The sequence below is a fragment of the Echinops telfairi genome, unplaced genomic scaffold (genome assembly GCF_000313985.2).
Source record: "Echinops telfairi isolate 266 unplaced genomic scaffold, ASM31398v2 ScPeMD7_4;HRSCAF=17, whole genome shotgun sequence".
Lineage (NCBI taxonomy): Eukaryota > Metazoa > Chordata > Mammalia > Afrosoricida > Tenrecidae > Echinops > Echinops telfairi.
In genome coordinates this window covers 26,965,819-26,986,065 of record NW_022103900.1, presented here as the reverse complement: position 1 = coordinate 26,986,065, position 20,247 = coordinate 26,965,819, and the positions used below count along the sequence as shown (strand labels likewise).

The 20,247-nt window shown below is 47.4% G+C and overlaps 1 protein-coding gene across 1 annotated transcript in view; it reads left to right on the top strand.

The window, feature by feature from the left end:
• The first annotated feature begins 2,536 nt into the window (after positions 1–2,536).
• LYPD6 (LY6/PLAUR domain containing 6) overlaps positions 2,537–20,247 on the top strand; it is a 29,407-nt gene continuing 11,696 nt past the window's right edge. Inside the window, exons 1-2 of the mRNA XM_004703830.2 lie at positions 2,537–2,655; positions 10,471–10,569. Of these exons, the coding sequence (XP_004703887.1) occupies positions 2,538–2,655; positions 10,471–10,569 (217 nt within the window). The 5' untranslated portion in view covers position 2,537. The remainder of the gene's footprint in view (positions 2,656–10,470; positions 10,570–20,247) is intronic.

The window sequence follows — 20,247 nt, the reverse complement described above, 5'->3', positions numbered from 1 at the left end:
ACACACACACACACACACACACACACACACACACACACACACACGCTGGACCCTAGCGGCAGCCAGGTTTGGAGCCAGAGCAGGCCCAAATCATCACCTCAAGTTCCTGCACCATTGGGTTTGCTGTCCCTCAACTCTAGAAGGAGCTTACAGCTCAGTAACACCTTTGGCTCATTCACATAATTTCCTAAAAGACCATGTAACCACATTATAACTGTGAAGCGCAACACAGCCTGGGGTCTACTTTGTCATTTCCTTTCCAGCCGTAGAAAGGGGTCCTGCTGGCACAGGGGGTCACACGCTGGGTTGCTAGCACAAGACCAGCAGTCTGAAACCAACAGCCACTCCGAGGGAGAAAGATGAGACCCCGAATCCTGTTAGAATGAACGATCTCGGAAACCCACAGGGGCAGTTCTAGCTTGTCCTATACGGTCGCGGTGAGTCAGCATTAACTCGGTGGCTGAGTTTGGTCTGGGCTTGGTTTTCCGACCTTGGTCTGCATATTTGTCTCCACATTTATTATTACGGTGACAAACAGATGTCATCTACATTTCTTCTCCCTCACAATGAACCCTGATGCACACTGTAAGGAGATGGGAGTGCTGTACACGCCTGTCCTTCCCCTTACACGTTCACCTCCCTGGCAGAGAAAAGCCAGAACTGGTTTCTATCAAAGTACAGCAGGCTTTCATTTCAGATGAGACAGCGCTGGGCCTTCTCACGCGGCTGCCTGCTCAGTGCGGGAAAGAAAACATAGGTTTCGGCTTGTTGGTTTGTTTTCCGATCACTTCGTTCACCCTGGTGCCTAGCGCGGTACCTGGCGGTCATTATTTCATAAGTGAGCAATCAGCAGTCCTGTCTCTCCCTGAATGCAAGTTTGCTTTGTGGAACCACTTCGTTAAACTGAAGATGGTGAGTGAGCATGAAATTGGCGAGGCCGGCATCATCAGCTGCTGAAGGGTGATAACCGCGCTACTGTGGTCTCACCGTGTGTCTGTTTTCTTCTTAAATGGAACACACTAATCCATCTGAAATTAATTGCAGTGGAACATGCATTGTTTGGTTTCCATTAATCTTTTAAATATGTTTTAATCAAGTTATCATAACTCAGTTAATATTTTCCTATTATGTCATTTTGAAAAAAACTGTTGGTGTCATGCCAAGAATTGCATGGAGCTCCCTAGAGGGTCTGCTTTCTGTGTTCATCTGTACGCACATATCATCACGTCTGCATTAGTGCTGTTTTTGTCATATTCGCTAACCCTAATCACACCCAGGCTGTATCTTCCTCCAATGATTTCCTGTTTCCTAAGGTACTCATTGACTATTGGTTTTTTGCAAAAGTAATTTAAAAATTATTTTGTTATACTATTTAAGAGACTGTCATTCAATATCTACCTAGTAAGAAAAATGTCCAAATGATGTGGGGTTGGTTTTTTTTTTTTCCAGCCAGGTTAAAATAAAGTAGATATTTAACCAGGACCCATTGCATGGTCAATTGAGATGTTGGTGCCTATGGGTGGCAGGGGTTGGGGGTAGAATAGAACACAAGGAGCCAGTTTTATAGGAAATCAAGGCCATGGACGTGAATAGCACATATAGAAACTAGATAAAGACCTAGCACTGCTTTTCAAGTAAGCTCGTCAATTCAACACCTTCCATTTTCCTGCCGCCTCGATTATAAGTTGAAGGGGCCGAGGACAGCTGATGTGTATTCTTCAGGGATTCATCGGTTTCATCAGGATTTTGTACTTTTCCAATCCACTGGGGAAGAATTCACAATATCCCAGTGTGTAAAATCTCACAATTGCCCAGTGGCTAAAAATTGTCCAGAGGATCGAGTGGCTGGATTTGAACCCACTTCTCTCGTTCTTAAAACCCAGTTTACTCCACCTGGGGTAGTAATAATGCCTGTCTCATCAAGTTGTTAGGAGAAATTTGGAAATGGATTTTTGTACCGGATTTCAACAGGACTGGGCCAATGAATGGTAGTGACACTAAGCAGGTTTTGTGCTATAGGTCTGGCAGAGGCGAACTGACCTTGTTTTCCTGCGGAGGGTCTAGCCCGTGCAGGTTTGCATGGGCGCCGTGACTCAGGAAGGCTGCGCTCTCATACCTGGCCCACACCGTTATCAAGGAGACGCTCCTGGGCTTTTGGTTCCTGACTTATTTATTGTTACTCTCGGGCAGCCATTCCCCCCCGGCCTCCTCGCGAAAATAGCTGGATTTCATTAAAATTCAATCTCTCTTGATACCATCTCTGCTGGATCTGAGGGGACTGCTACCAGCAGAGCTTTAGCGACCTGATTAAGAACAGATTTGGGTTGGAATTTTAGAAGTGCTCTAAAATTACCTTTTATAAAGTTTCTCTCCACATCTGCCCACTCCTTGGTGGGGGCACTCAGCCAAGCAGCCAGTGCACTTCTCCAGGTGGACGTTGAGCTGAGTCTCTCTCTCTTGTTCCAGGTGCGAGCTCTCTCCTGGCGGCCCGAGCCCCCACTCCTGGGCCCTCTGTATGACTGACGCCAAAGTCTGCCATGGAACCGGGCCCTGCCCTGGCCTGGCTCCTGCTCCTGAGCCTGCTAGCCGATTGTCTGAAAGCCGCCCAGTCCCGAGACTTCACGGTGAAAGACATTATCTACCTCCACCCTTCAAGTAAGACCTCACTCTCTTGGCACGGAAATGCCACTGTCTAACAAACAGGTTGAAAACGGGCCAGGAGAAGGCCGCCTTAGACACCTTTGTGATTTAATTGGAGGGGTGTGGTAAGGACCCTCACTTTTTCAACACAATGTACATGACTACTCAGGAAGCACATGATCAGGCTGTTTTCTCCATCCCCCACACCATTTACTAGAGCCGTGCCTTCACCCCAGTAGTTTGGTGCCTACTCGTTAACTCCCTGGGCCGCATACCCCTGGGCTGCATATCCGCCGGCGTGGTGTGGCGCACCTGTCTACTTCCTTTTCGTACCTTCCTGAGAGGAGGCTGCAGGGCTGGTTACTGCCGGCTAGGAAGGCGCTTCTCTTCTCTCCTCCAGCCCTGCTTCTTGTGGTGTGAAGCCGAAGTGAAGAAGAGCCGGCCTCTTAGGTTTGCTTGCCAGGCTTCTTGGCTTCTCTGAGATTCTTGCTGGCTTTACTAAGAGACGGTGTCGTAATGTAGCCCACCGATCGGCCCCCACCAGACGTTTCTCTGAGGCCGTGATTACAGTTCTACTCCCAGAAGGGAAGGAAAGGCGATGTGACTGCGTGTGCTCACATGAACGAAAGCAAACCACGCAGGCAACCACGCCGTGTCTGCCCCGTGGCACGGGGGTCGGTGGCTGTTTGGAATGAGGCCTTTGAAGGATCAGGTCTTTGAAGGAGATCAGAGGGAGCGGCCCTCGCGCTCCAGAAAAACTGGCAGAAAGGCTGCCCGTGTGGCCCGTGTTCATGGAATAGAACCATGACCTGATTAGAAGGCGCTCGCCGTATGTTAAGACACCGTGGGGTTTTCTGATGTGATTTTGAAATATGTAGGACAGAAGTCATTGCTACATCAGACTCACTGTTGGCGAGCAGATCTGGCGTAAGCCCTCTGGCGAGCCTCTGTCACCGGTCGTGAGGACTGGGAATTCTCGGTGCATTGAATGGACTGTGAATGCGTGCCTCCTCCGTGGCCAGCGCCTGGGTCACTCTGCCACTTTGAATTCAGAGCTTGCTGCACATTTTTCTGCAGCACTCCTGAAACTTGGTAGTATATACATTTTAATTTTGGTTTATAATAAACAGGTTTCTGTAAACCCTGGACCATACACCATACTTGAAAGAAATAGGAGATGACTTTGATTTGTAAATCATTACGTGATTCAAGAGGTTGTAGGTGGAGGAACAGGCAGTTTGCTTTGGGTCTCGGTGACAGAACCAGACCTCCTTCACGTTAGATGTGACAGCTCAGGACCTGCCCTGGGAGAAGTGGGGGGAAGCTGGATGTGAGGGCAACCCCCGGGCTCTCTATACCAACCGCGGAGACACTCGCTTCTCGTGGGCCCAGAACCACCACTGGAAAGAGCAACGGAGTGAGACCAACACCAGGTTGGGAAAGTTCCCCCGTCTGGGACTGACCTCGTTGTCTGGTTTCCTGGTCTCCGAAGCTTCGAAGCCTTGAAGAGAAAGGAAGCTCCTGACTGTCAAAGGGAAGGGGCCCGCCTCGTGACGCCCTCTCCCATCATTTGTACGTGTCTGTGGCTTGGTCACGATGCCTTGCTTCCTGGCGCGTGATTCAAGTACTGAAGCTTAATGAAGCCCTTCAAAGGGGGTGGGGGACTTTCCGCTTGATATGAAGAGAAACAAAGCTACTTGTTTGGTTGTCTGGCACACATCGGATACGAGCTAGAACCGTTTGATAGCTGAAGTGGCTTTGACCTGTTCCTGGCCTCCATTTCTTTCCCTGGAATAGAAAACGTTTCGGAGAATTTCAAACATCTCTCTGGTTGTGTGTCCCGAGTTTTTTGGGTTTTTTTAATCCTGTGCACCCAAGAGCCTTAGCCTATCCCTGCAGGTGGTTTGCCTGTGCCCAGGCAGAGAACCTCTTAGTTCACTCAAAAACCGTCCCTATATAAATCCTAGAGGCTAAGGAGACCTTCTAGAAAGCTACCAGGAGACCCACTTCTGCCAAGACGTATGTTCTTACTATGAAACTGTACTGACTGTATTGCCAAGTGGGCTAAGAGAAGTAAAGTTATTAATTTCTAGAATGTTTATATTTGCCTCCAGTCTCCAAGAACAATGGGAATTAATTAATTGGGCAAGAATTGAAAAGAGTTGGCGTGCATTTCACACACCAGCATCCTTTTCAAAATGAGATCCCCTTCTCCCCACATTTCCAGTGACTGAAGGCCTTTGTCCGGAGAAATGTTCCAAGAGATGCAGACAAAGACTAAACCCTTTCCGATGCCTTGCAAAGGCATGGTGGCTGGTTGAACTGTGGCTGACCACAAGAGCTAATGGACAGATTAGGTTACAGGAAGTAACTGGGCACTTCGGCGTGCCTTTTCCCTTCACAATCGCCTTCTCTTGAGGGACCAGGGACGTATGGCCTGAAATACAGAGCACTAAGCTTATTAACTCTGTGATCAAGAGCCAAACTTGATTCATTCACAGCTGGGGCAACAACAATTTGAAACTTCACTTGTTCGGTAAGGCTTTGAAGTAACAAAGCAGGAAAATGGCACCCTCTCTTTGGAACCTCTTTCTGTCCTTTTTCACAAACCTTTATCTGATACAGTATCAACTCGCAGGAGACTGGAGAGAGCTGTTCTTCTATGGACCCAGGCTATGGCTCAAGAGTACCTGAGGGAAGAAATTAACCATTTCCTCAGCTCTTGGGCTACAGTTGGCCACTGTAAAGCTTAGGATGTGTGGGGATTTGCCATTGAAAAGGATGTAGTTATTCAGTAACCAGGCTACCTGCCAAGAAGTACGTAAAAATTCCTATCAAATATTAATCTCTGACCTTTGAGAGGCTACACAGGTATGGCATAATAAAACTCTCCTGCAATGAGATCCCTTGGTTACTTGCCAATGACACATACTGGTCTACACATTCAGAGAGAAAGACATTAAAGCCCAGCTGTTTTAGCTTTTAAAACCAAACCAAAGGCCACTGCGGAGTCTTTTCTGATGCACAGCAACCCTGTAAGACAGAGGAGGAGCACTCCCTAGCATTTCCGAGACTATAAACTTGGCAGAAGCAGACAGCCTCGTCTTTCTCCCGTGGGCCACTGGTGGGTTAGAACTCAAATTTGATGTGCTTTAATGTGCCACTGGTCTTACAAGAGAAAAATGTGAAGAGTTCGTTTGATGATGCAAATCTGGGAACAATGCAACTTATTAGTGGTAGGCTCTTAAGAATGTTTATTCTCCAAGAAGTTGGATCATCAGACTTCATTCAAAATTCTTTTTTTTTTTAATTAATCAATTTATTGGGGCTCATACAATTCATCACAATACATAGATCAATTGTAAAATTCTTAACATATCTCTTCAATGGGAAAGTTTCCAGGAATAACTAATCTCACACTCCAGCCAACAGTTTCACTGGTTGCTGTGACAGACAGATAAAATTGGTTGTCTTAGGAAATAAATCATGGCAGCTGAAGGGGTGCGGCTTAGCTTTCCATCATAAACCTTGGTGTGTGGGTGTACGTACATGGTCATCCTTCGCAAAATGCTCTCGTTTGACAGATTGTTTTCATTTTTCAAAATGCGCTCTTTGATCCTTCTGCTTTACGTCTTACAAACCATCTTAAAGCTAGATCTTGGAGAGCTACATACAGCTCATATGTGTTTTGATTGGTCATAAAGATATCTTTAATAAATCCAATCACAAACCAAACTCCCTGTTGTCGAGTTGAGTCTAGAGGACAGGGTAGCTCTGCCCCTGTGGGTCGACAAGACAGTAACTCTTTACGGGAGTGGAAAGCCCCGTCTTTTCTCCCATTCAATCACAAAAATGCCCTACCAATATCTTGTACATGGTTTCTCATCATGTTATTTCCTAAAGCAAAGTCGGCAAACATGGCCACGAGAATACAAGTGGCTTTGAAATTAGAGCATCTGTTTGTTTTCAAGTCTTCAGACATGCACTTAACCGAACTAGAATCTTCTCAGATGGAAACCACTTGTCCAGGTTGTGGGACACAAAGCTACGGGAATGATTTGCATGTAGTTTTACGAAACCTACTTCCGTGTAGTTGTACTTCATAAGAGAGGACAGCAAGTCCCGTCATAGCGACATCCCCTTCGGGGACTGTTGCGGCATGAGGGCCGGATCTGAGCACCTTTCCATCCTTCTCTCCGTTTCTAAGACATCCCACGCCCTCACAACCTGCTCGGGAAGACGAATCCACTCGTCGGCACACAGGAGTCCCCACTGGCCCCATAAAAAGGCCCAGATATATTGTCTTTTCAGACGTCAGTGATTTTTGATCAGACTCGGTCATGGGATATTATCACAGTCAGTTTTGTGAAATGTTGCAAACAAGTTCATGGATGGGCAGCTATTCAAGGCAAGGTGAGAATCAAAGTTATCTCAGGATCATAATTCTGGCCTTAAGCTGCTGCCTCCTCCTCCATTTGTTTTTGAGAACATACTTAATTGGTTCCATGTGGGCAAAGCAATTTACCCCAGATGATTATTTTCCCCAGTGGGATATGCTTGCTCAGCCATCTGCGAGGAAACAGTTGTCTCCTGAGGATGAACTGCTTGAGCCTTTGCCACTTTCAAATAGGCCAGGTGATTTTACAAATTAGCAGGGCTTGGAACCTGTTCAGAAGTCCTGGCGGTGTCGTGGGTTGTGTTGGTTAGCAGTTTGAAACCACCAGCTAGCTGCTCCTTGAGAGAACGATAAGACTTTCTACTCCTATACAGATTTACAGTCTTGAAAAGCCACAGGGATAGCCCTATTCTGTTTTATAAGGTCTCTATGAGTCAGAATTCACTTTTTTTAAAAAATTGGTTCATTCTGGTTTGACACACCCCCACCCAGCTGAAAATTTGCATCCCCCCCCCCTCCCGCCATATACTAAATCCATCTACATGTTAACAAGGTCCCCAGATGATTCTTACAGATTGTGAGCCTTATAGGTCCCTAGGTGATTAACAATCATCCCCAGATGATTCTTACAGATTGTGAGCCTTATAGGTCCCTAGGTGATTCTTACGTACAATGTCGTTTAAAATGTAGGTTCTAATTCAGTATATAGGAGGACGAAGTGAAAATTATCAGAAGATTGAACTGGAACAAACAGGTTGAAGCCCTGAATTACACACACACACCCGCACGCACGCATACACACATTTTGTTTATGAAAGATAAAGTTCTTTAGGTACCAAACCAAGCAATTAATTATAATCTTTATAACAAATATACCCTACCTAGAATATATTAGAATGAGGATATATTCTAATATAATTAGAATAACAGTCTATTATAATTAGAATAGAATATAAGCTACATGTGCTCAGTATTATAATAATCTATAATTATAACTAAGCACCAAGTAGGAGCCCTGAAGACCTAGTGGTTAAATCCTCAGCTGCTCACTGAATGGTTGGCAGTTCAAACCCACCCGGGGCTCTGGAGGAGAAAAGACCAGGAGATCTTCTCCAGAAAAGATTACAGCCTAGGAAATCCCTCGGGGCAAGTCCTCTCTGTCACATTGGGTTGCCAAGAGTCGGCATGGACTTGATGGCAAGCCAGGGCACAAGTGAAAAGGATGTGAGTGAAAAGAATGGAGACCAGCTGGCCCGAGACATCGCTTGTAAATCCTCATCCTGAAATGCTGCCAGAAGGCTCTCCAGAGCATGGCTTTCCTGTGACACCGAGTCCCCTGAGCTTAAATGCAAGGCCGCGCGTGAAAGTGTCTGGGGGATACTCTTTTCAGGGGTGAGAGAGCAGAGAAGAGGTAGGAGGGCCTTGCTGGGTACCTCTGTCTCAGGCTGGACCACCAGAGTTCACTGGAAGCAGTTGCCATCAAGTTGATGCCTCTTTGTCAAAACAGAACTGTGTTCCATAGGATGTTCAGTGACTGATTTTTGTTTTTTGAAGTACACCACCGGGCCCATCTTCCAAGGTCCCTCTTGATGGAACGAAACCTCTTTGTGGTCAGCAAACTGGCCCATTAACCATATCCTTCACCAAGAGACCTGTCACTAGAATTCACCCAAAACTGCAGGTGCTCACCACATCCCCCAAGCAGCCTACTCCTAAAGCCCACAGACAGACAGGGACCTGGATGTTTGAACTTGTGCCCCAAAGGGCCCTTAGGAGTGTTGCCCCAGTGTAAGCAAGCACACATTTTAGCAACGAGGCCTCCTCTCTTAACTGGTACCTACTGCTTCAAGGTGATTGAAGCGTCCTCTTCCTGTAGAGAGTTAGTCTCAGAATCTCATGGGGGAAGTTCTGTCCTGTCCTATAGGGCGACTATGAGTCACCATGGGTGATAGTGAGTTTGGTTTGGGTTTGCCATCCTCAAAGATGCTTAACCATGTCAGATCTGAGCAGCTAAAATTATGGCCCTACAAGTCTCCACTTCTGTCAGTCAAAACTGGTCAGAAACAGCATTTTGATCCAACCTACTGTTCATAATTATACACCCATGTGTCTCCCGAAGGTGTCACACAAGAATAAGGTCTTTATTCCCTGGCTCTGTCTGAAATCGGAGTTGATGTCAGTCAGGAACCTGATGAAAAAGGTTTTCCTTATGATGGTCTTTTACTCTCAGTGGGTTTAGCAATCATAACACTGAGCTTCACGAGGGAACTCGGAGAATGAGGACATCAGCAGATTATGCACGCCCGTCTTGTCGGAGACACATGGTACTGATATACATCCAACCGATTGCTCTCAAGTTGCCTTCAACTCCCAGCAACCCTGAAGGTCAGAGGAGAACTTGCTCAGGGGTTCCTAGGCCGTCACCTTTATAGACGCAGACCACCACCTCTTTCTCCCTCCAAGTGGACAGCACGTTCAAACCACCGGCCTTTCAGTTAGCAGCGGGGCCACTCACTGATAAGATGGTCAACATAAAACAAAAACAGATGGTCCGAAGTGCAGTTTGACCTAATTAGAGTATCCCATCTCAGGGCCTCGCTCTAGAGTAGATGAAATTCAAAAGATGGCTCTTTTATTGAAATTTTTATTGAGATAATTTCAAGTTCACATGGGACTGTGAGGAATAATAAAGAGACACTATGTGCACTCTAGTTTACCCCAACGGTCATGTCTTGAACTGTGGTACCCCAATCTAGTTAATCCACTTACATTGCTCAGCGCTGCCAGTGCTCCTGGTACTCATTGGTGCGTGTGTGCTTGCGGATTTGGTTCGATCTGGGTTTCCCCTGTGCATGGATGTGTGTCCACCGCCCTAGTACAGATGCTGAACAAAGAGCCTCCTGTTGCCCTCACATCCCCTTGCCTGTCCCTCATCGCTAACCCCTGGCAATCACTAACCTGGCCTCCTATTCTTACATTTCAAAAGTGGAAAATGGAAGCATGCCTCGGGGTCAGGGTGGGGTGGGTGGACCATGTAGCCTTTGGGGACTGGCTTTTTACACTCAGCTTAATTTCTTTGATATTCAGCAGTCCGTTCTTTTTCACTGCTGTCTGGTACTAGTATGGGTACACCACCGATTTTTAACCAGTCACCTGCTAAAAGACATCTGGGATGTTTCTTGTTTGGGGGCTATTATGAATAAAGGTGCCATGAATACCAAGTACAGATATTGGTGTGAACAGATGTTCACACCAGTTCTTCGGGGCAAATAGCAAAGAGCGCTGTTGCTGGCTGGCTCACTTGCTGGGGTACTTGCTTCTTTTGTTTTCTAAGGCACTCCCAAATGGTTCTGAGAATCCTTTATGAAAATGTCTAGCTTCCCGGTGCCTGGCTCTCTGTCCTCTGAAATCTACCTTCTCGTTCCTTTTTGCAGCCACGCCATACCCTGGTGGATTTAAGTGTTTCACCTGTGAAAAGGCAGCAGACAATTATGAATGCAACCGGTGGGCGCCAGACATCTACTGTCCACGAGGTAAACCCCCAGCACCCCCACAGGGGTCCCAGAGTGGTCCGTGAGTGACAGTGCTGTGGACTTGGGTGCTCGCTGGAGAGCCGTTGGTGTGCATGCACTCTCAGGTGCTGCTCTCGCCGGAGGCTCTTTTTACTGTAACAAACAGACATCTATCTTCCCACAGTTTAGGAGCTAAAGGTCCAAATTCAGGGCACCAGTTCAAGTGGAAGATTTTCCCGCTCTACTAATCCTAGGGAAGGCTCTTGTTTTTGTTTTTCAATGTCTGTGGGCCCAGCATTCCCTGGACATTCCCATGCATCTTGGCGCAATCTTCCTCCTGAGTCTAGGTGCTTCTGAGAGCAGGTACCCTGGGTCCAAAGGACAGGCGCTGCTCCCTGCTCTCCTTTCCTGGTGGTAGCTAGATCCCGCCCCTCCCCCACTCCCCATCCTCCCACCAGGGAGATCTTTTATGCCACCTCAAAAAGTTATCATCCAAGACTCTCCAAGACATCAGCTCATCCATCAGACTGCCCCCTTTCTCAGGAAGCATCTTTGGAGTTCCAAAAGAGGCAAGCGGTCCTTCCCACCCCCAGGCTCAGCCAAATGCAGCACAGCTAGCCTGTTGTCCACTCTTATTTGAAGTGTTAGTCATTGCAGAGTAGCCTCCTTCGTGTAAATTAGAAAACGATGTTCATATAAAGAATCCATTCAGCAGTTATATTACACAGACCTTTGTCCTGAAATTACATGAAAGCTGGATTTCTGAATGTCATCATTGAACAAATAAAAATTCTGACTTTTAAAAACTATTAATAAGCTCTCTTTCAAGGATAAGATAGATGCTCACTTGAAATATGAAAAATTGACCCCAAGGTCAAGCTTAGAACGAAGAAGAACCTCTTTTAAACATCTTTTAAGCCCTGTTTTTAAAAAGATGGCTCTATTTGGCAACTGGGACTACTGTTAATGGGTTGATTCATTTGGTGCAGCAGAGCAAAGCTGGGCCATCTTCTCTTGACCCACATTTGAGCAGCTAGCAGCCCAAATCAAATAAGTTCGCTGCAGGTGTCAAAATCAACAGACCACCAACAAATCCTTTGTTTATTTTTCAACATAATGTGTGGGAGCGCTCTCCTACTCAACCCAGTGAATTTCTGCCCCTCTGGTGGATTAGAAATTGGGAGACCAAGGAAACCGCAGTCAAGAGGCAGGTATTGACCACTGTACCCAGTACTGCCTGACCTCAGCTAGAGTCCCCAGTTCGACTGCCCTGGAGCAATACTTGTTAAGCTTTTAAAAACCACTGGAGTGTCTGCCCTGTCTGTGTAGGAGCATGCTAGTTGCAGTCAAATTGGAGCTGACGAATGACGACCTCATCTGTGTGCGCTCCTTCGGGTTTTAATGGTTGAGTTTCCCCAAGTAGGTTGCCAGGCTCTGTTCCTACTTGCCTTTTGCCCAGAGTTGTACACAACCCACCAACATACGTGTGTGTGTGGTGTGTGTGTGAACAGCCAGTCCATGAACTACTTACACCACCCGGTGTCCTGTCTACAAGTTCCTGAAAAGGGGGCTCAAACTTCAGCATGCGGCTATTTCCCTGAGAGGCTTGTTGAAGCAGATGTCTGCCTCCGACCAGGGGTCTGATTCAAAGAGGGGGAGCAAGCCCTGCAAATTTGCGTTTCTATCAATTTTCCCAATGATGCTGCTGCTGCTGGAGCAGGGTGTGTGCTTACCCAGTAAACAAGGTAAGCACAGGCTCACTCGATCTTACTTTCTGATCTGTAGTGAATCATTTCACATGGTCGATTTCACATCAAAGATAAGGCTATAAAAACAAACGTGAAACTCTTGACTACCGGTTAGCAAGTATGCCCGAGTCAGCTGCAAACACAGTGAAACCCCTGTGAAATGATTCACTGCAGATTAGTAGGTAAACACAAGTAAGCCTGTGCTTACCTTGCTTAATGGGTGCTCCAGCGCTGAAGTGACCCCCCTGGATGATTCACAGCTCTACCTCTGAGTCTGCATCTCTGCGTGGGGGGAGGAGCCGTCATTAGGATTTAATAGAGAGCGAATTGTTGCATTATCATATTTCCACCTTTTCCTTGTCCGATCATAGGCAGGTCTGTAAATAAAAAGAACCCACTGCCCTCAATTCCATTCTGACCCCTAGCGGCCCTGGGGGACAGAGGAGACCTGCCCCTGCGAGCTTCCGAAACTGTAAATCTTCATGGGAGTGAAAAGCCCCGTCTTTCTCCGATGGAGCAACTGATGGTTTTGACCTGCTGGCCCTGTGGTTCACAACCCAGTGAATTATCCACCAGGCCCCATACATGTGCCATTAGGGTCCTAAAAGCCCACAGGGAAGAAAGACAGGAGGAGACACTAGGGACTATCTAGTCACAAGCTAGCTGGCCCGCCATTGCGTATGACTCCACTCCCCATTACCTTTAGGACTCGCTGGGTGATTTCTGGAAAAGCCAAATATTACTGCTGTAGAACAAGGGTGCCTGAACTGGGGGTGGTGGGTGGTGGGGGTAAACCACAGATGTTCAGAATTGGCTGCACACTGAAATCACCTGGTAAGTTTCAAATCCTGGTGCCTGCACACCGCGGTTAAGCACTCTGCTGCTAGTGGTCAGCAGTTCCAACCCACCACCAGCCGGTGCAAGAACCAAGGTGGCAGTGTGCTTCTGGGTAGACAGCACCCTTGGAAACACAACAGGGCAGTTCTCCTCTGTCCTGCAGGGTCGATGGTCTGAATTAGAATGGATTCAAGGGCAGTGGGTTTGGTGTTTGGTTTGGTACTGCTCCCATAGGCGATTGGTATGGAGTATAGCTCGGCATGGAGCCCCGGTGGTGTCGTGGTTACACATTGGGCTGTTCATCTCAAGGTTGGCTGTTCAAAGCCAGCAGTCACTCCACAGGAGAAAGATGAGACTTTCTACTCCCAGAAAGAATTCGTCTCAGAAAAACCCCAAGAGCAGTTCTATCGTGGCCTCCAGGGTGTCTGATTCGGCAGCCAAACCTGAGAAGAGCTGGGTGATGCCTGCTAGCACCAAGCTACACGGTGATTAGCATGTGCATTCAGGACACCTTGGGCTCCTGGCTGGGGGGCCAGGGCAAGGCTAAGAAATTTGCTGTCAGCATGCCTGCTGCTCAGAGCTCTTATGCAGGAAAGGGAGGATGCTCCTCTTCCGGTCAAGTTAGCACTGCAGCCAGATAGCAGAGAGCATGCATAAGAAGGGGGTCGGAGCGCATTGTGAACGGGAGCTCTCTGCCGCCTCGGTCTGCATGTCACAGAGCCAGTCCAAGTCTGATGGTGGACAATTACATCCCTCATCCCAGAGGGAGAGAGGTGAGTGGTAGCGCTCTGGCTTCAGTTCCTCCCAAGAAAGATGGGACATTCCCTTGCAATGCTTGCTTTTGAAGTCAAAATCCACTCTTTCAAGTGAGGGCATTTTTAGGACCATGAAACTATTCTGCAGGAAACCACGGTGGAGCGCACAAGCCATTATGTATTTGTCCAGATCTGTAAGATGTCACACAGTGACCCCCTAATGGAAACTACATTCTTTACTTAGTCATAATGTACGAATTTCTACCATCCTGAGACACGATAGCAACAGGAGATACAATGTGCAAGGGGCCAAAAGGAGATGCAGAAAGGGAACTTGGTCCTTTCACTACACTGTTTCTTGTAAGCCCCCAATTTCTCTAAAGCACAAGCTCTCTGTAGACTCTGTCGAAGTGCAGATACCCAGAAATATCACAGGTGGTCTTTTTTTTTTTTTTTTTCAAAGTAAAAACTTCTGTTTTTATCCCCTCAAAGTTTTATCTCTAGTGAATCCACAACTAAAACAAACAAACAAACCCATTCAAGCATCTTACCTGCCTGAGAGGCTAAGCCTAACCACATACAGCATTGCAGCCACTAAGAGTCCTGGTGCGTGAAATCCACTCACCTTGAGACTTCACATATGGCCTTATGTAAATGATCTTTCGTACTTCTTCTCCCTCCCACTTTCATCTCTTTGCCATTACACTTATAAGATAAATAGAAAGTCTTGCATTGCAGCACACAAGGCAAAAAAACCCAAAACCACTTGCCACGTCCGGCCCTGTGGGGGATTATGCCGTGAAAAGCAAGCCTGTAAGTAAGTAGTCCATTTAGCTGGGACAGCTAAGATTGGAATGTATCAAATATCAAAACTAGCAGGACAAAGGTCACTGTCCCAAAGGACAAGGCATTAGTTGCTATCCGGGTGTAGCAGCAGAAGAGCTACTATGAATGGATGCTCTGCCCCTTCTTGTCCATGTCTCTTGGGACAGCGATGTCACCATACCCTCACTCCAAAAAACCCACTGCCATCGTGTCCACTCTGACTTCTAGTGACCTTGTAGGGCAGGCTAGAACTGCCCATGGGTTTCCAAGAACGTAACTGAGTCGATGCCGACTCATCATGGCCCTATAGGACAGGCTAGAAGGGCCCTGTGCGTTTCCGAGTCTGTAACTCTTTATCGGCGTAGAGAGCCCTGTCTTTCTCCCACGGAGCAGCTGGTGGTTCCAAACTACTGACTTTCCCCTTAGCAGCCCGACCCCTAACCACTATGCCACCAGGAAGGGGAATTGCTGGGCATCGGTGTGCCCACTCTGACATTACTACAAACTACCTCACCATTTCCAGGATGGTCCAACAGCTCACCAGCAGCTCACAGAAGTGCCCGTTTGTCCCCAAGGCTGCCAGCTCTTGGCACTGACAGGAAAAGGGAAGGGAATGCATTTTGAAAGCACCGGAAGTAGCATGCAACCAGCCTAGGCCTTCACAGAACCTCAGTCTGACTCTTCTGTCCCTCCCATCTCGTCTGGCTGCACTGGGAGCTCTGAACTCCTGGTTTCACCTCCCAAGCCATTAAAAACAGTGCTGCAGGGTCTCACAGCCTTTCCACCTGGGCAGCCTCTGAATCAGCACAGGCCTCTCAGAAGAACTGCTATCACATGGTGGGCTCGCCTCAATATGTTTGTCTTTTCTTTGCCACTTGATTTTCCAGCAACTTCTTCACATTCTACCAAGGTGAAGGGAGAGTTATGACTCAGTCAGGTTTGATGAGTATTTATTTTTAAAATCTGCCACGGGAATGTCTTCCTTGGGGCACGAAAAGGAAAGGACTCTTTTTTAAGGGTCTTTGGAGATTGACTGATGGGGCCATAAGAGCCAGGAGGCTAATCTGACGCCTGCATACCAGAGACCAAGTGAGAATCCCTAATCAGCATAAGTTAAATAATTCAGTGTGTCTGCAACTCGATTTGTGGTTCACCCCCTTTGTAAATCTGTATTCTTTTATCTGGGGTTCCTTTTTCTTTAATTTCATCTCTTTTGGATGTTTTATTGCGGTGCATCATACCGAGAGAACAGTAATCAAATGGTGTGGCAGATTTTCACAGATTGAATGCACCCAGGTAACCAGCAACATCCGGACGGAAAAACAGACCCTCCACAGCGGCCCAGAAGCTCTCTTCCTGCCGTTCTCAGTCACTGCCCCTGACCAGGGCGACTGTCCTGACTTCCCCTCCTTTTGCTTCATCTTTTATTCTTTTCAGAAGTCCAATTGTACGGTATATGCTCTGTCTTCATGCATTCAGTGTTATTAGGTGCAATTTATCTGCCTTGTTAGAGGCAGTGAAACTTCGAGGAGCCCTGGCGGCATAGTGGCTGCATCCTGGGCTGCTGTGTTGGGCCGGCTGTCTGGAGAAACTGATCCCATGTCTCGATGTGTAAGAAAGAGCTGATGTCCAGAAGTGATTAGATATCAAGAAGGCATGCTGGCCCAGTCCTGCCTCAAATCTGTGAGTCCCTCGTATAGCACAGACTGGGAAAGCAGAAAGGGGACCTGCAAATCAAGAAAATGTTCCTGTGAGCGCAGAGTCCCAGGGATCCAAGTTCAGCACCTCTCAGGGCCAGGTGGTCCACACAGCAGCCTCTAGAGACAGAGTCCAGGTAAGCCGGAAGGCAATGGAGCAAGGAGAGGGAGGGTCTCTGTTTCTGTCATTCAAGAAACCACACCCCCAAGGAGGAATCAAGCTACCATTTGATTGACAGGTTGAACACTAACCCCAGCCAGGAGTACAAGTTGACATAATATCAGACTTCCACAGCTGCTAACCCCAAGGTCAGCAGTTCTAATCTATGAGCCACTCTGCAGAAGAAAGATGAGGCTTTCAGCTGCCATGAAGAGTTACAGCCTTGCTCAAAAATGCACAGGGGTGGTTCTACCCTGTCTCATAGATTTGCTGTGAGTCCAACTCTTGGGAAAAGGGTTATACTTCATTCTTACTGTTGTGTGAATATGTACTTTAATTTATTCCTTCTACTACTGGTGAGCATTGCCTTAGTTTTCTAATACTCTTCCAACAGAAATTCTGCCCGCAGATGGCTTTAATGCAGACAGATTGATTCTCTCACAGTTCCGCAGGCTAAAGTCTGAATTCAGCCCTGGAAGAAGGCTCTCTGCATAGAGTGACTCGAGTCTAGAGGAAGGTCTTTGCCTCTTCGATGTGTTTATTCTCAGGCACCTTTAAACTCTTTCAGCCTCGACCCATCAACCAGTTCCAAAATGCTTCCACAGTGTAGGAATCTATTGGAATAGCACCCCACCCTCTGGTACCAAATTCTGTTCTAGTTATCAGTACTGCTGTAGGGGAAATTCCACAAGTGGGTGGCTTTGCCATGCAGAAAGGTGCGCTCCCACAGTTGAGAAGACCACAAGTCTATAGGCAGGTGCTAGCGCTCTCCGTGTTGCCTCTTCAGCTTCCTGCCTTCTTGGGAGATCTCTGTTATCGGCATGTATCTGACCTCTCTCCTCTACTTGCTTGTTTAATTTCCTTTATACCTCTAAAGAGACGGACTCAAGATACACACACCCTACTCCTTCCCCACGAACATAGCAAATGCAACCCATTTCCAGAGGGGATTACAGCCATAGGCTGAGAGGTTAGGACATACAACACATATTTGGGTGGGGGCGGGGGGCAGACATTGTTCAATCTATAGTAGGCATCTTTGTTGTTTCCCACTTAGGGCTATACAAATTGTTCTATGAACAGTCTGGAACTTAATATAGATAGGTATTCACATTTGGGGGGGTGTATATCTTAGGAGTGGAATTGCTGGCTCATGGAATATGCAGTAGGTTTAGCTTTAGTAGCTTCTGCAGAACAGTCTTCCAAAGTGGTTATAGAATTTACACTTCTGCCAGCATCATGAGAGTTACACTACGAGTAGATGTGGAAGTCAGTGTTATTTCACTTGAAAATTTAATGAGACTACTTAACTCTGGACATGTTATCAGGAGAGGCCTGTCCTTGGAAAAGGAGTCCATGCTTAGTCAAGGGTCAGTAAAAGAGGAGGCCTGCCAAGGCGCTGGCCTGACCTCGTGGCTGCAACAAGGGGCTCAGGCAACGAGGGTGAGGGCGGCACGGGTCTGGCAGCACTTCCTTCAATTGCACACAGAGCCCCTCAGAGGCACAGCCGATTTGGCAGCACCTCACGAAAACAACAATTTAAAATAAGATATGTCTACAAATATGATGGAACATTTAAATTAAACATTTCAATTTTGTTCAACTCAAAGTTGACAAGCTCTGCTAGCAGCATCCCTTCCATCCATCTATCTCTGTTCATGCTAGATGACGGGCCTGTTCTGTGCACATCCTTGTGTTATAGGTTGGAGGGAATGCAGACACAGTAAAAATGAGCCTTTCTCTCAAGAGGAAGATAGTCGAGAACAGTAGGTCTCAACTAGAAGTGATTTTTCCCTTCATTTGTCTAGGTCTACAGACCTTTTTGATGGTCAAAACTGAGGGGGCTCCTGCCAGTGAGAAGCCTTGGGCCAGTGGTCAGGGACTCACCTGCTAGTCGAAAGACTAGCTAGTTGGTTCCCACCAACCCTTCTGGGGGAGAAAGGTGGGGCTGCCCGCTTCCACCAAGATTGACAACCTTGGAAACCCTCTCAGCAGTTCTACCCTGCCCTGCCCTGCCCTGTTGGTCCTCTATGAGTTGGCATCGACCTGATGGCAATGGGCTTAGTTGGTTTAGTAGATGTCAGTGGGGGATGTTGCTAAACACCCTGCACTGCATGGGGTCACCCCCCCAGGGGAAACATCATCTGGCCCAAAGCATTAGAAGTCCTGGAGGACTTCTGGGAAATGGAGTCCTCATCGGTTTCTATTCATCCTGCTCAATTACAACCCTAAACATCACATCACGAGCAAACACTGGCTCGGGGCCTCAGGAGCTGGGCAAAGCCGCCATGGGGAGTGTTCCCGGTTTTGGTTTTGCCTCATATATTTTATGCTTGGAGCTCAAGAAGCTAGAAACCTAGAAATGTCAGTGACCACAGACAAAATGGGCTTGGGGAAAAAGCTTGCTCTGCTTAGTCAAGTGTTCAGGAAGGAGACCTCCTAACAATACAGAAAAGCTGTAGACAATCACTGCTCAACTCCAGCCTAATTCCACAGAAGGCGGGGGAGGGGAGGGGAGTACTGTGGCCTCACCCTACCCACACCAGCAAAGGCTGAATGAAATGCCGAGGCTTATCCTCCCCCCTCCCCGCCAAACAGGCTGTAAATGAGGCACCAGCTCAACCCTGGAATAGGCATCAGAGAAGTAAGGGTCTGGTGAGGAGGCCTCCCTCCATAGTGTCAGTGGAGACCATGTAGGGAGCTTGAACTTTCCCATTTGCCCTTTAATAATTACATGGCTGTCCCCTTCTGTCCTCAGGAGGTCTCAGGGGAGGCCTAGTGGACAGTTATAACTGCCATGGGGCGGCACACATCCCTGGGGAGGCAGAGAATTCACTCACGTGGGGAGCATCCGTTAGGCACTCTTGTTCCTCTCAGCTAGGGCCATGTTGGAGGAAGCCAGAGGGGAGCTGGAATTGCCACACTGACTGAGAAATAGTGAGGAGACAACCCCTCCGCAGGGGAGGAAGCCTGAGAGAAGCCTGCACTTCTAGCTGAACCTGGCTCTACTGAATGCGCCGCCCTGCATACCCGCTGAAGAGTGTCTGGGGAAGGCCAGTGAACACGGAGGGTTGAAATGAGACCCAGAGTTTTTAAATGCCCCGAAGAAAATACGAGTCATCACACCAGGAAAGTCTCAAACTGAATGGCAAATGAAAATTCATACATGCCAACACTGCAATGACAGCGCTCTCCGAGTTATCTACTGAGGATCTTAAAGCAGTCACGATAAAATACATCAATGAATGATTATGAACATACTTCAAACGAATTATATAATAGAAAGTCTCAGGAAATAAATTTAAAATAGAAAGGGTGAAATAAAATTTTGAACTGTAAAAACCCCCTCAATATTGGATGCCAATGAGATCAGAAGCAACAAAGCCCACATGGAAGAAGCACACCAGTCTGTGTGATCACGAGGTGCCAAAGAGATCAGTTATCAGGCATCAAAGAACAAAAAATCGTATTGTGAATCAGGGGGAGTGTGGAATGGGGACCCAAAGCCCATCTGTAGGTAATTGGACATCCCCTTACAGAAGGGTCGCAGGGAGGAAACAAGCCAGTCAGGGTGCAGTGTAGTAACAATGAAACATTCAAGTTTCCTCTAGTTCCTTAATGCTTCCTCATGCTCCCCTGCCCCCCCACCCCCGCCCCCACTATCATGATCCCAATTC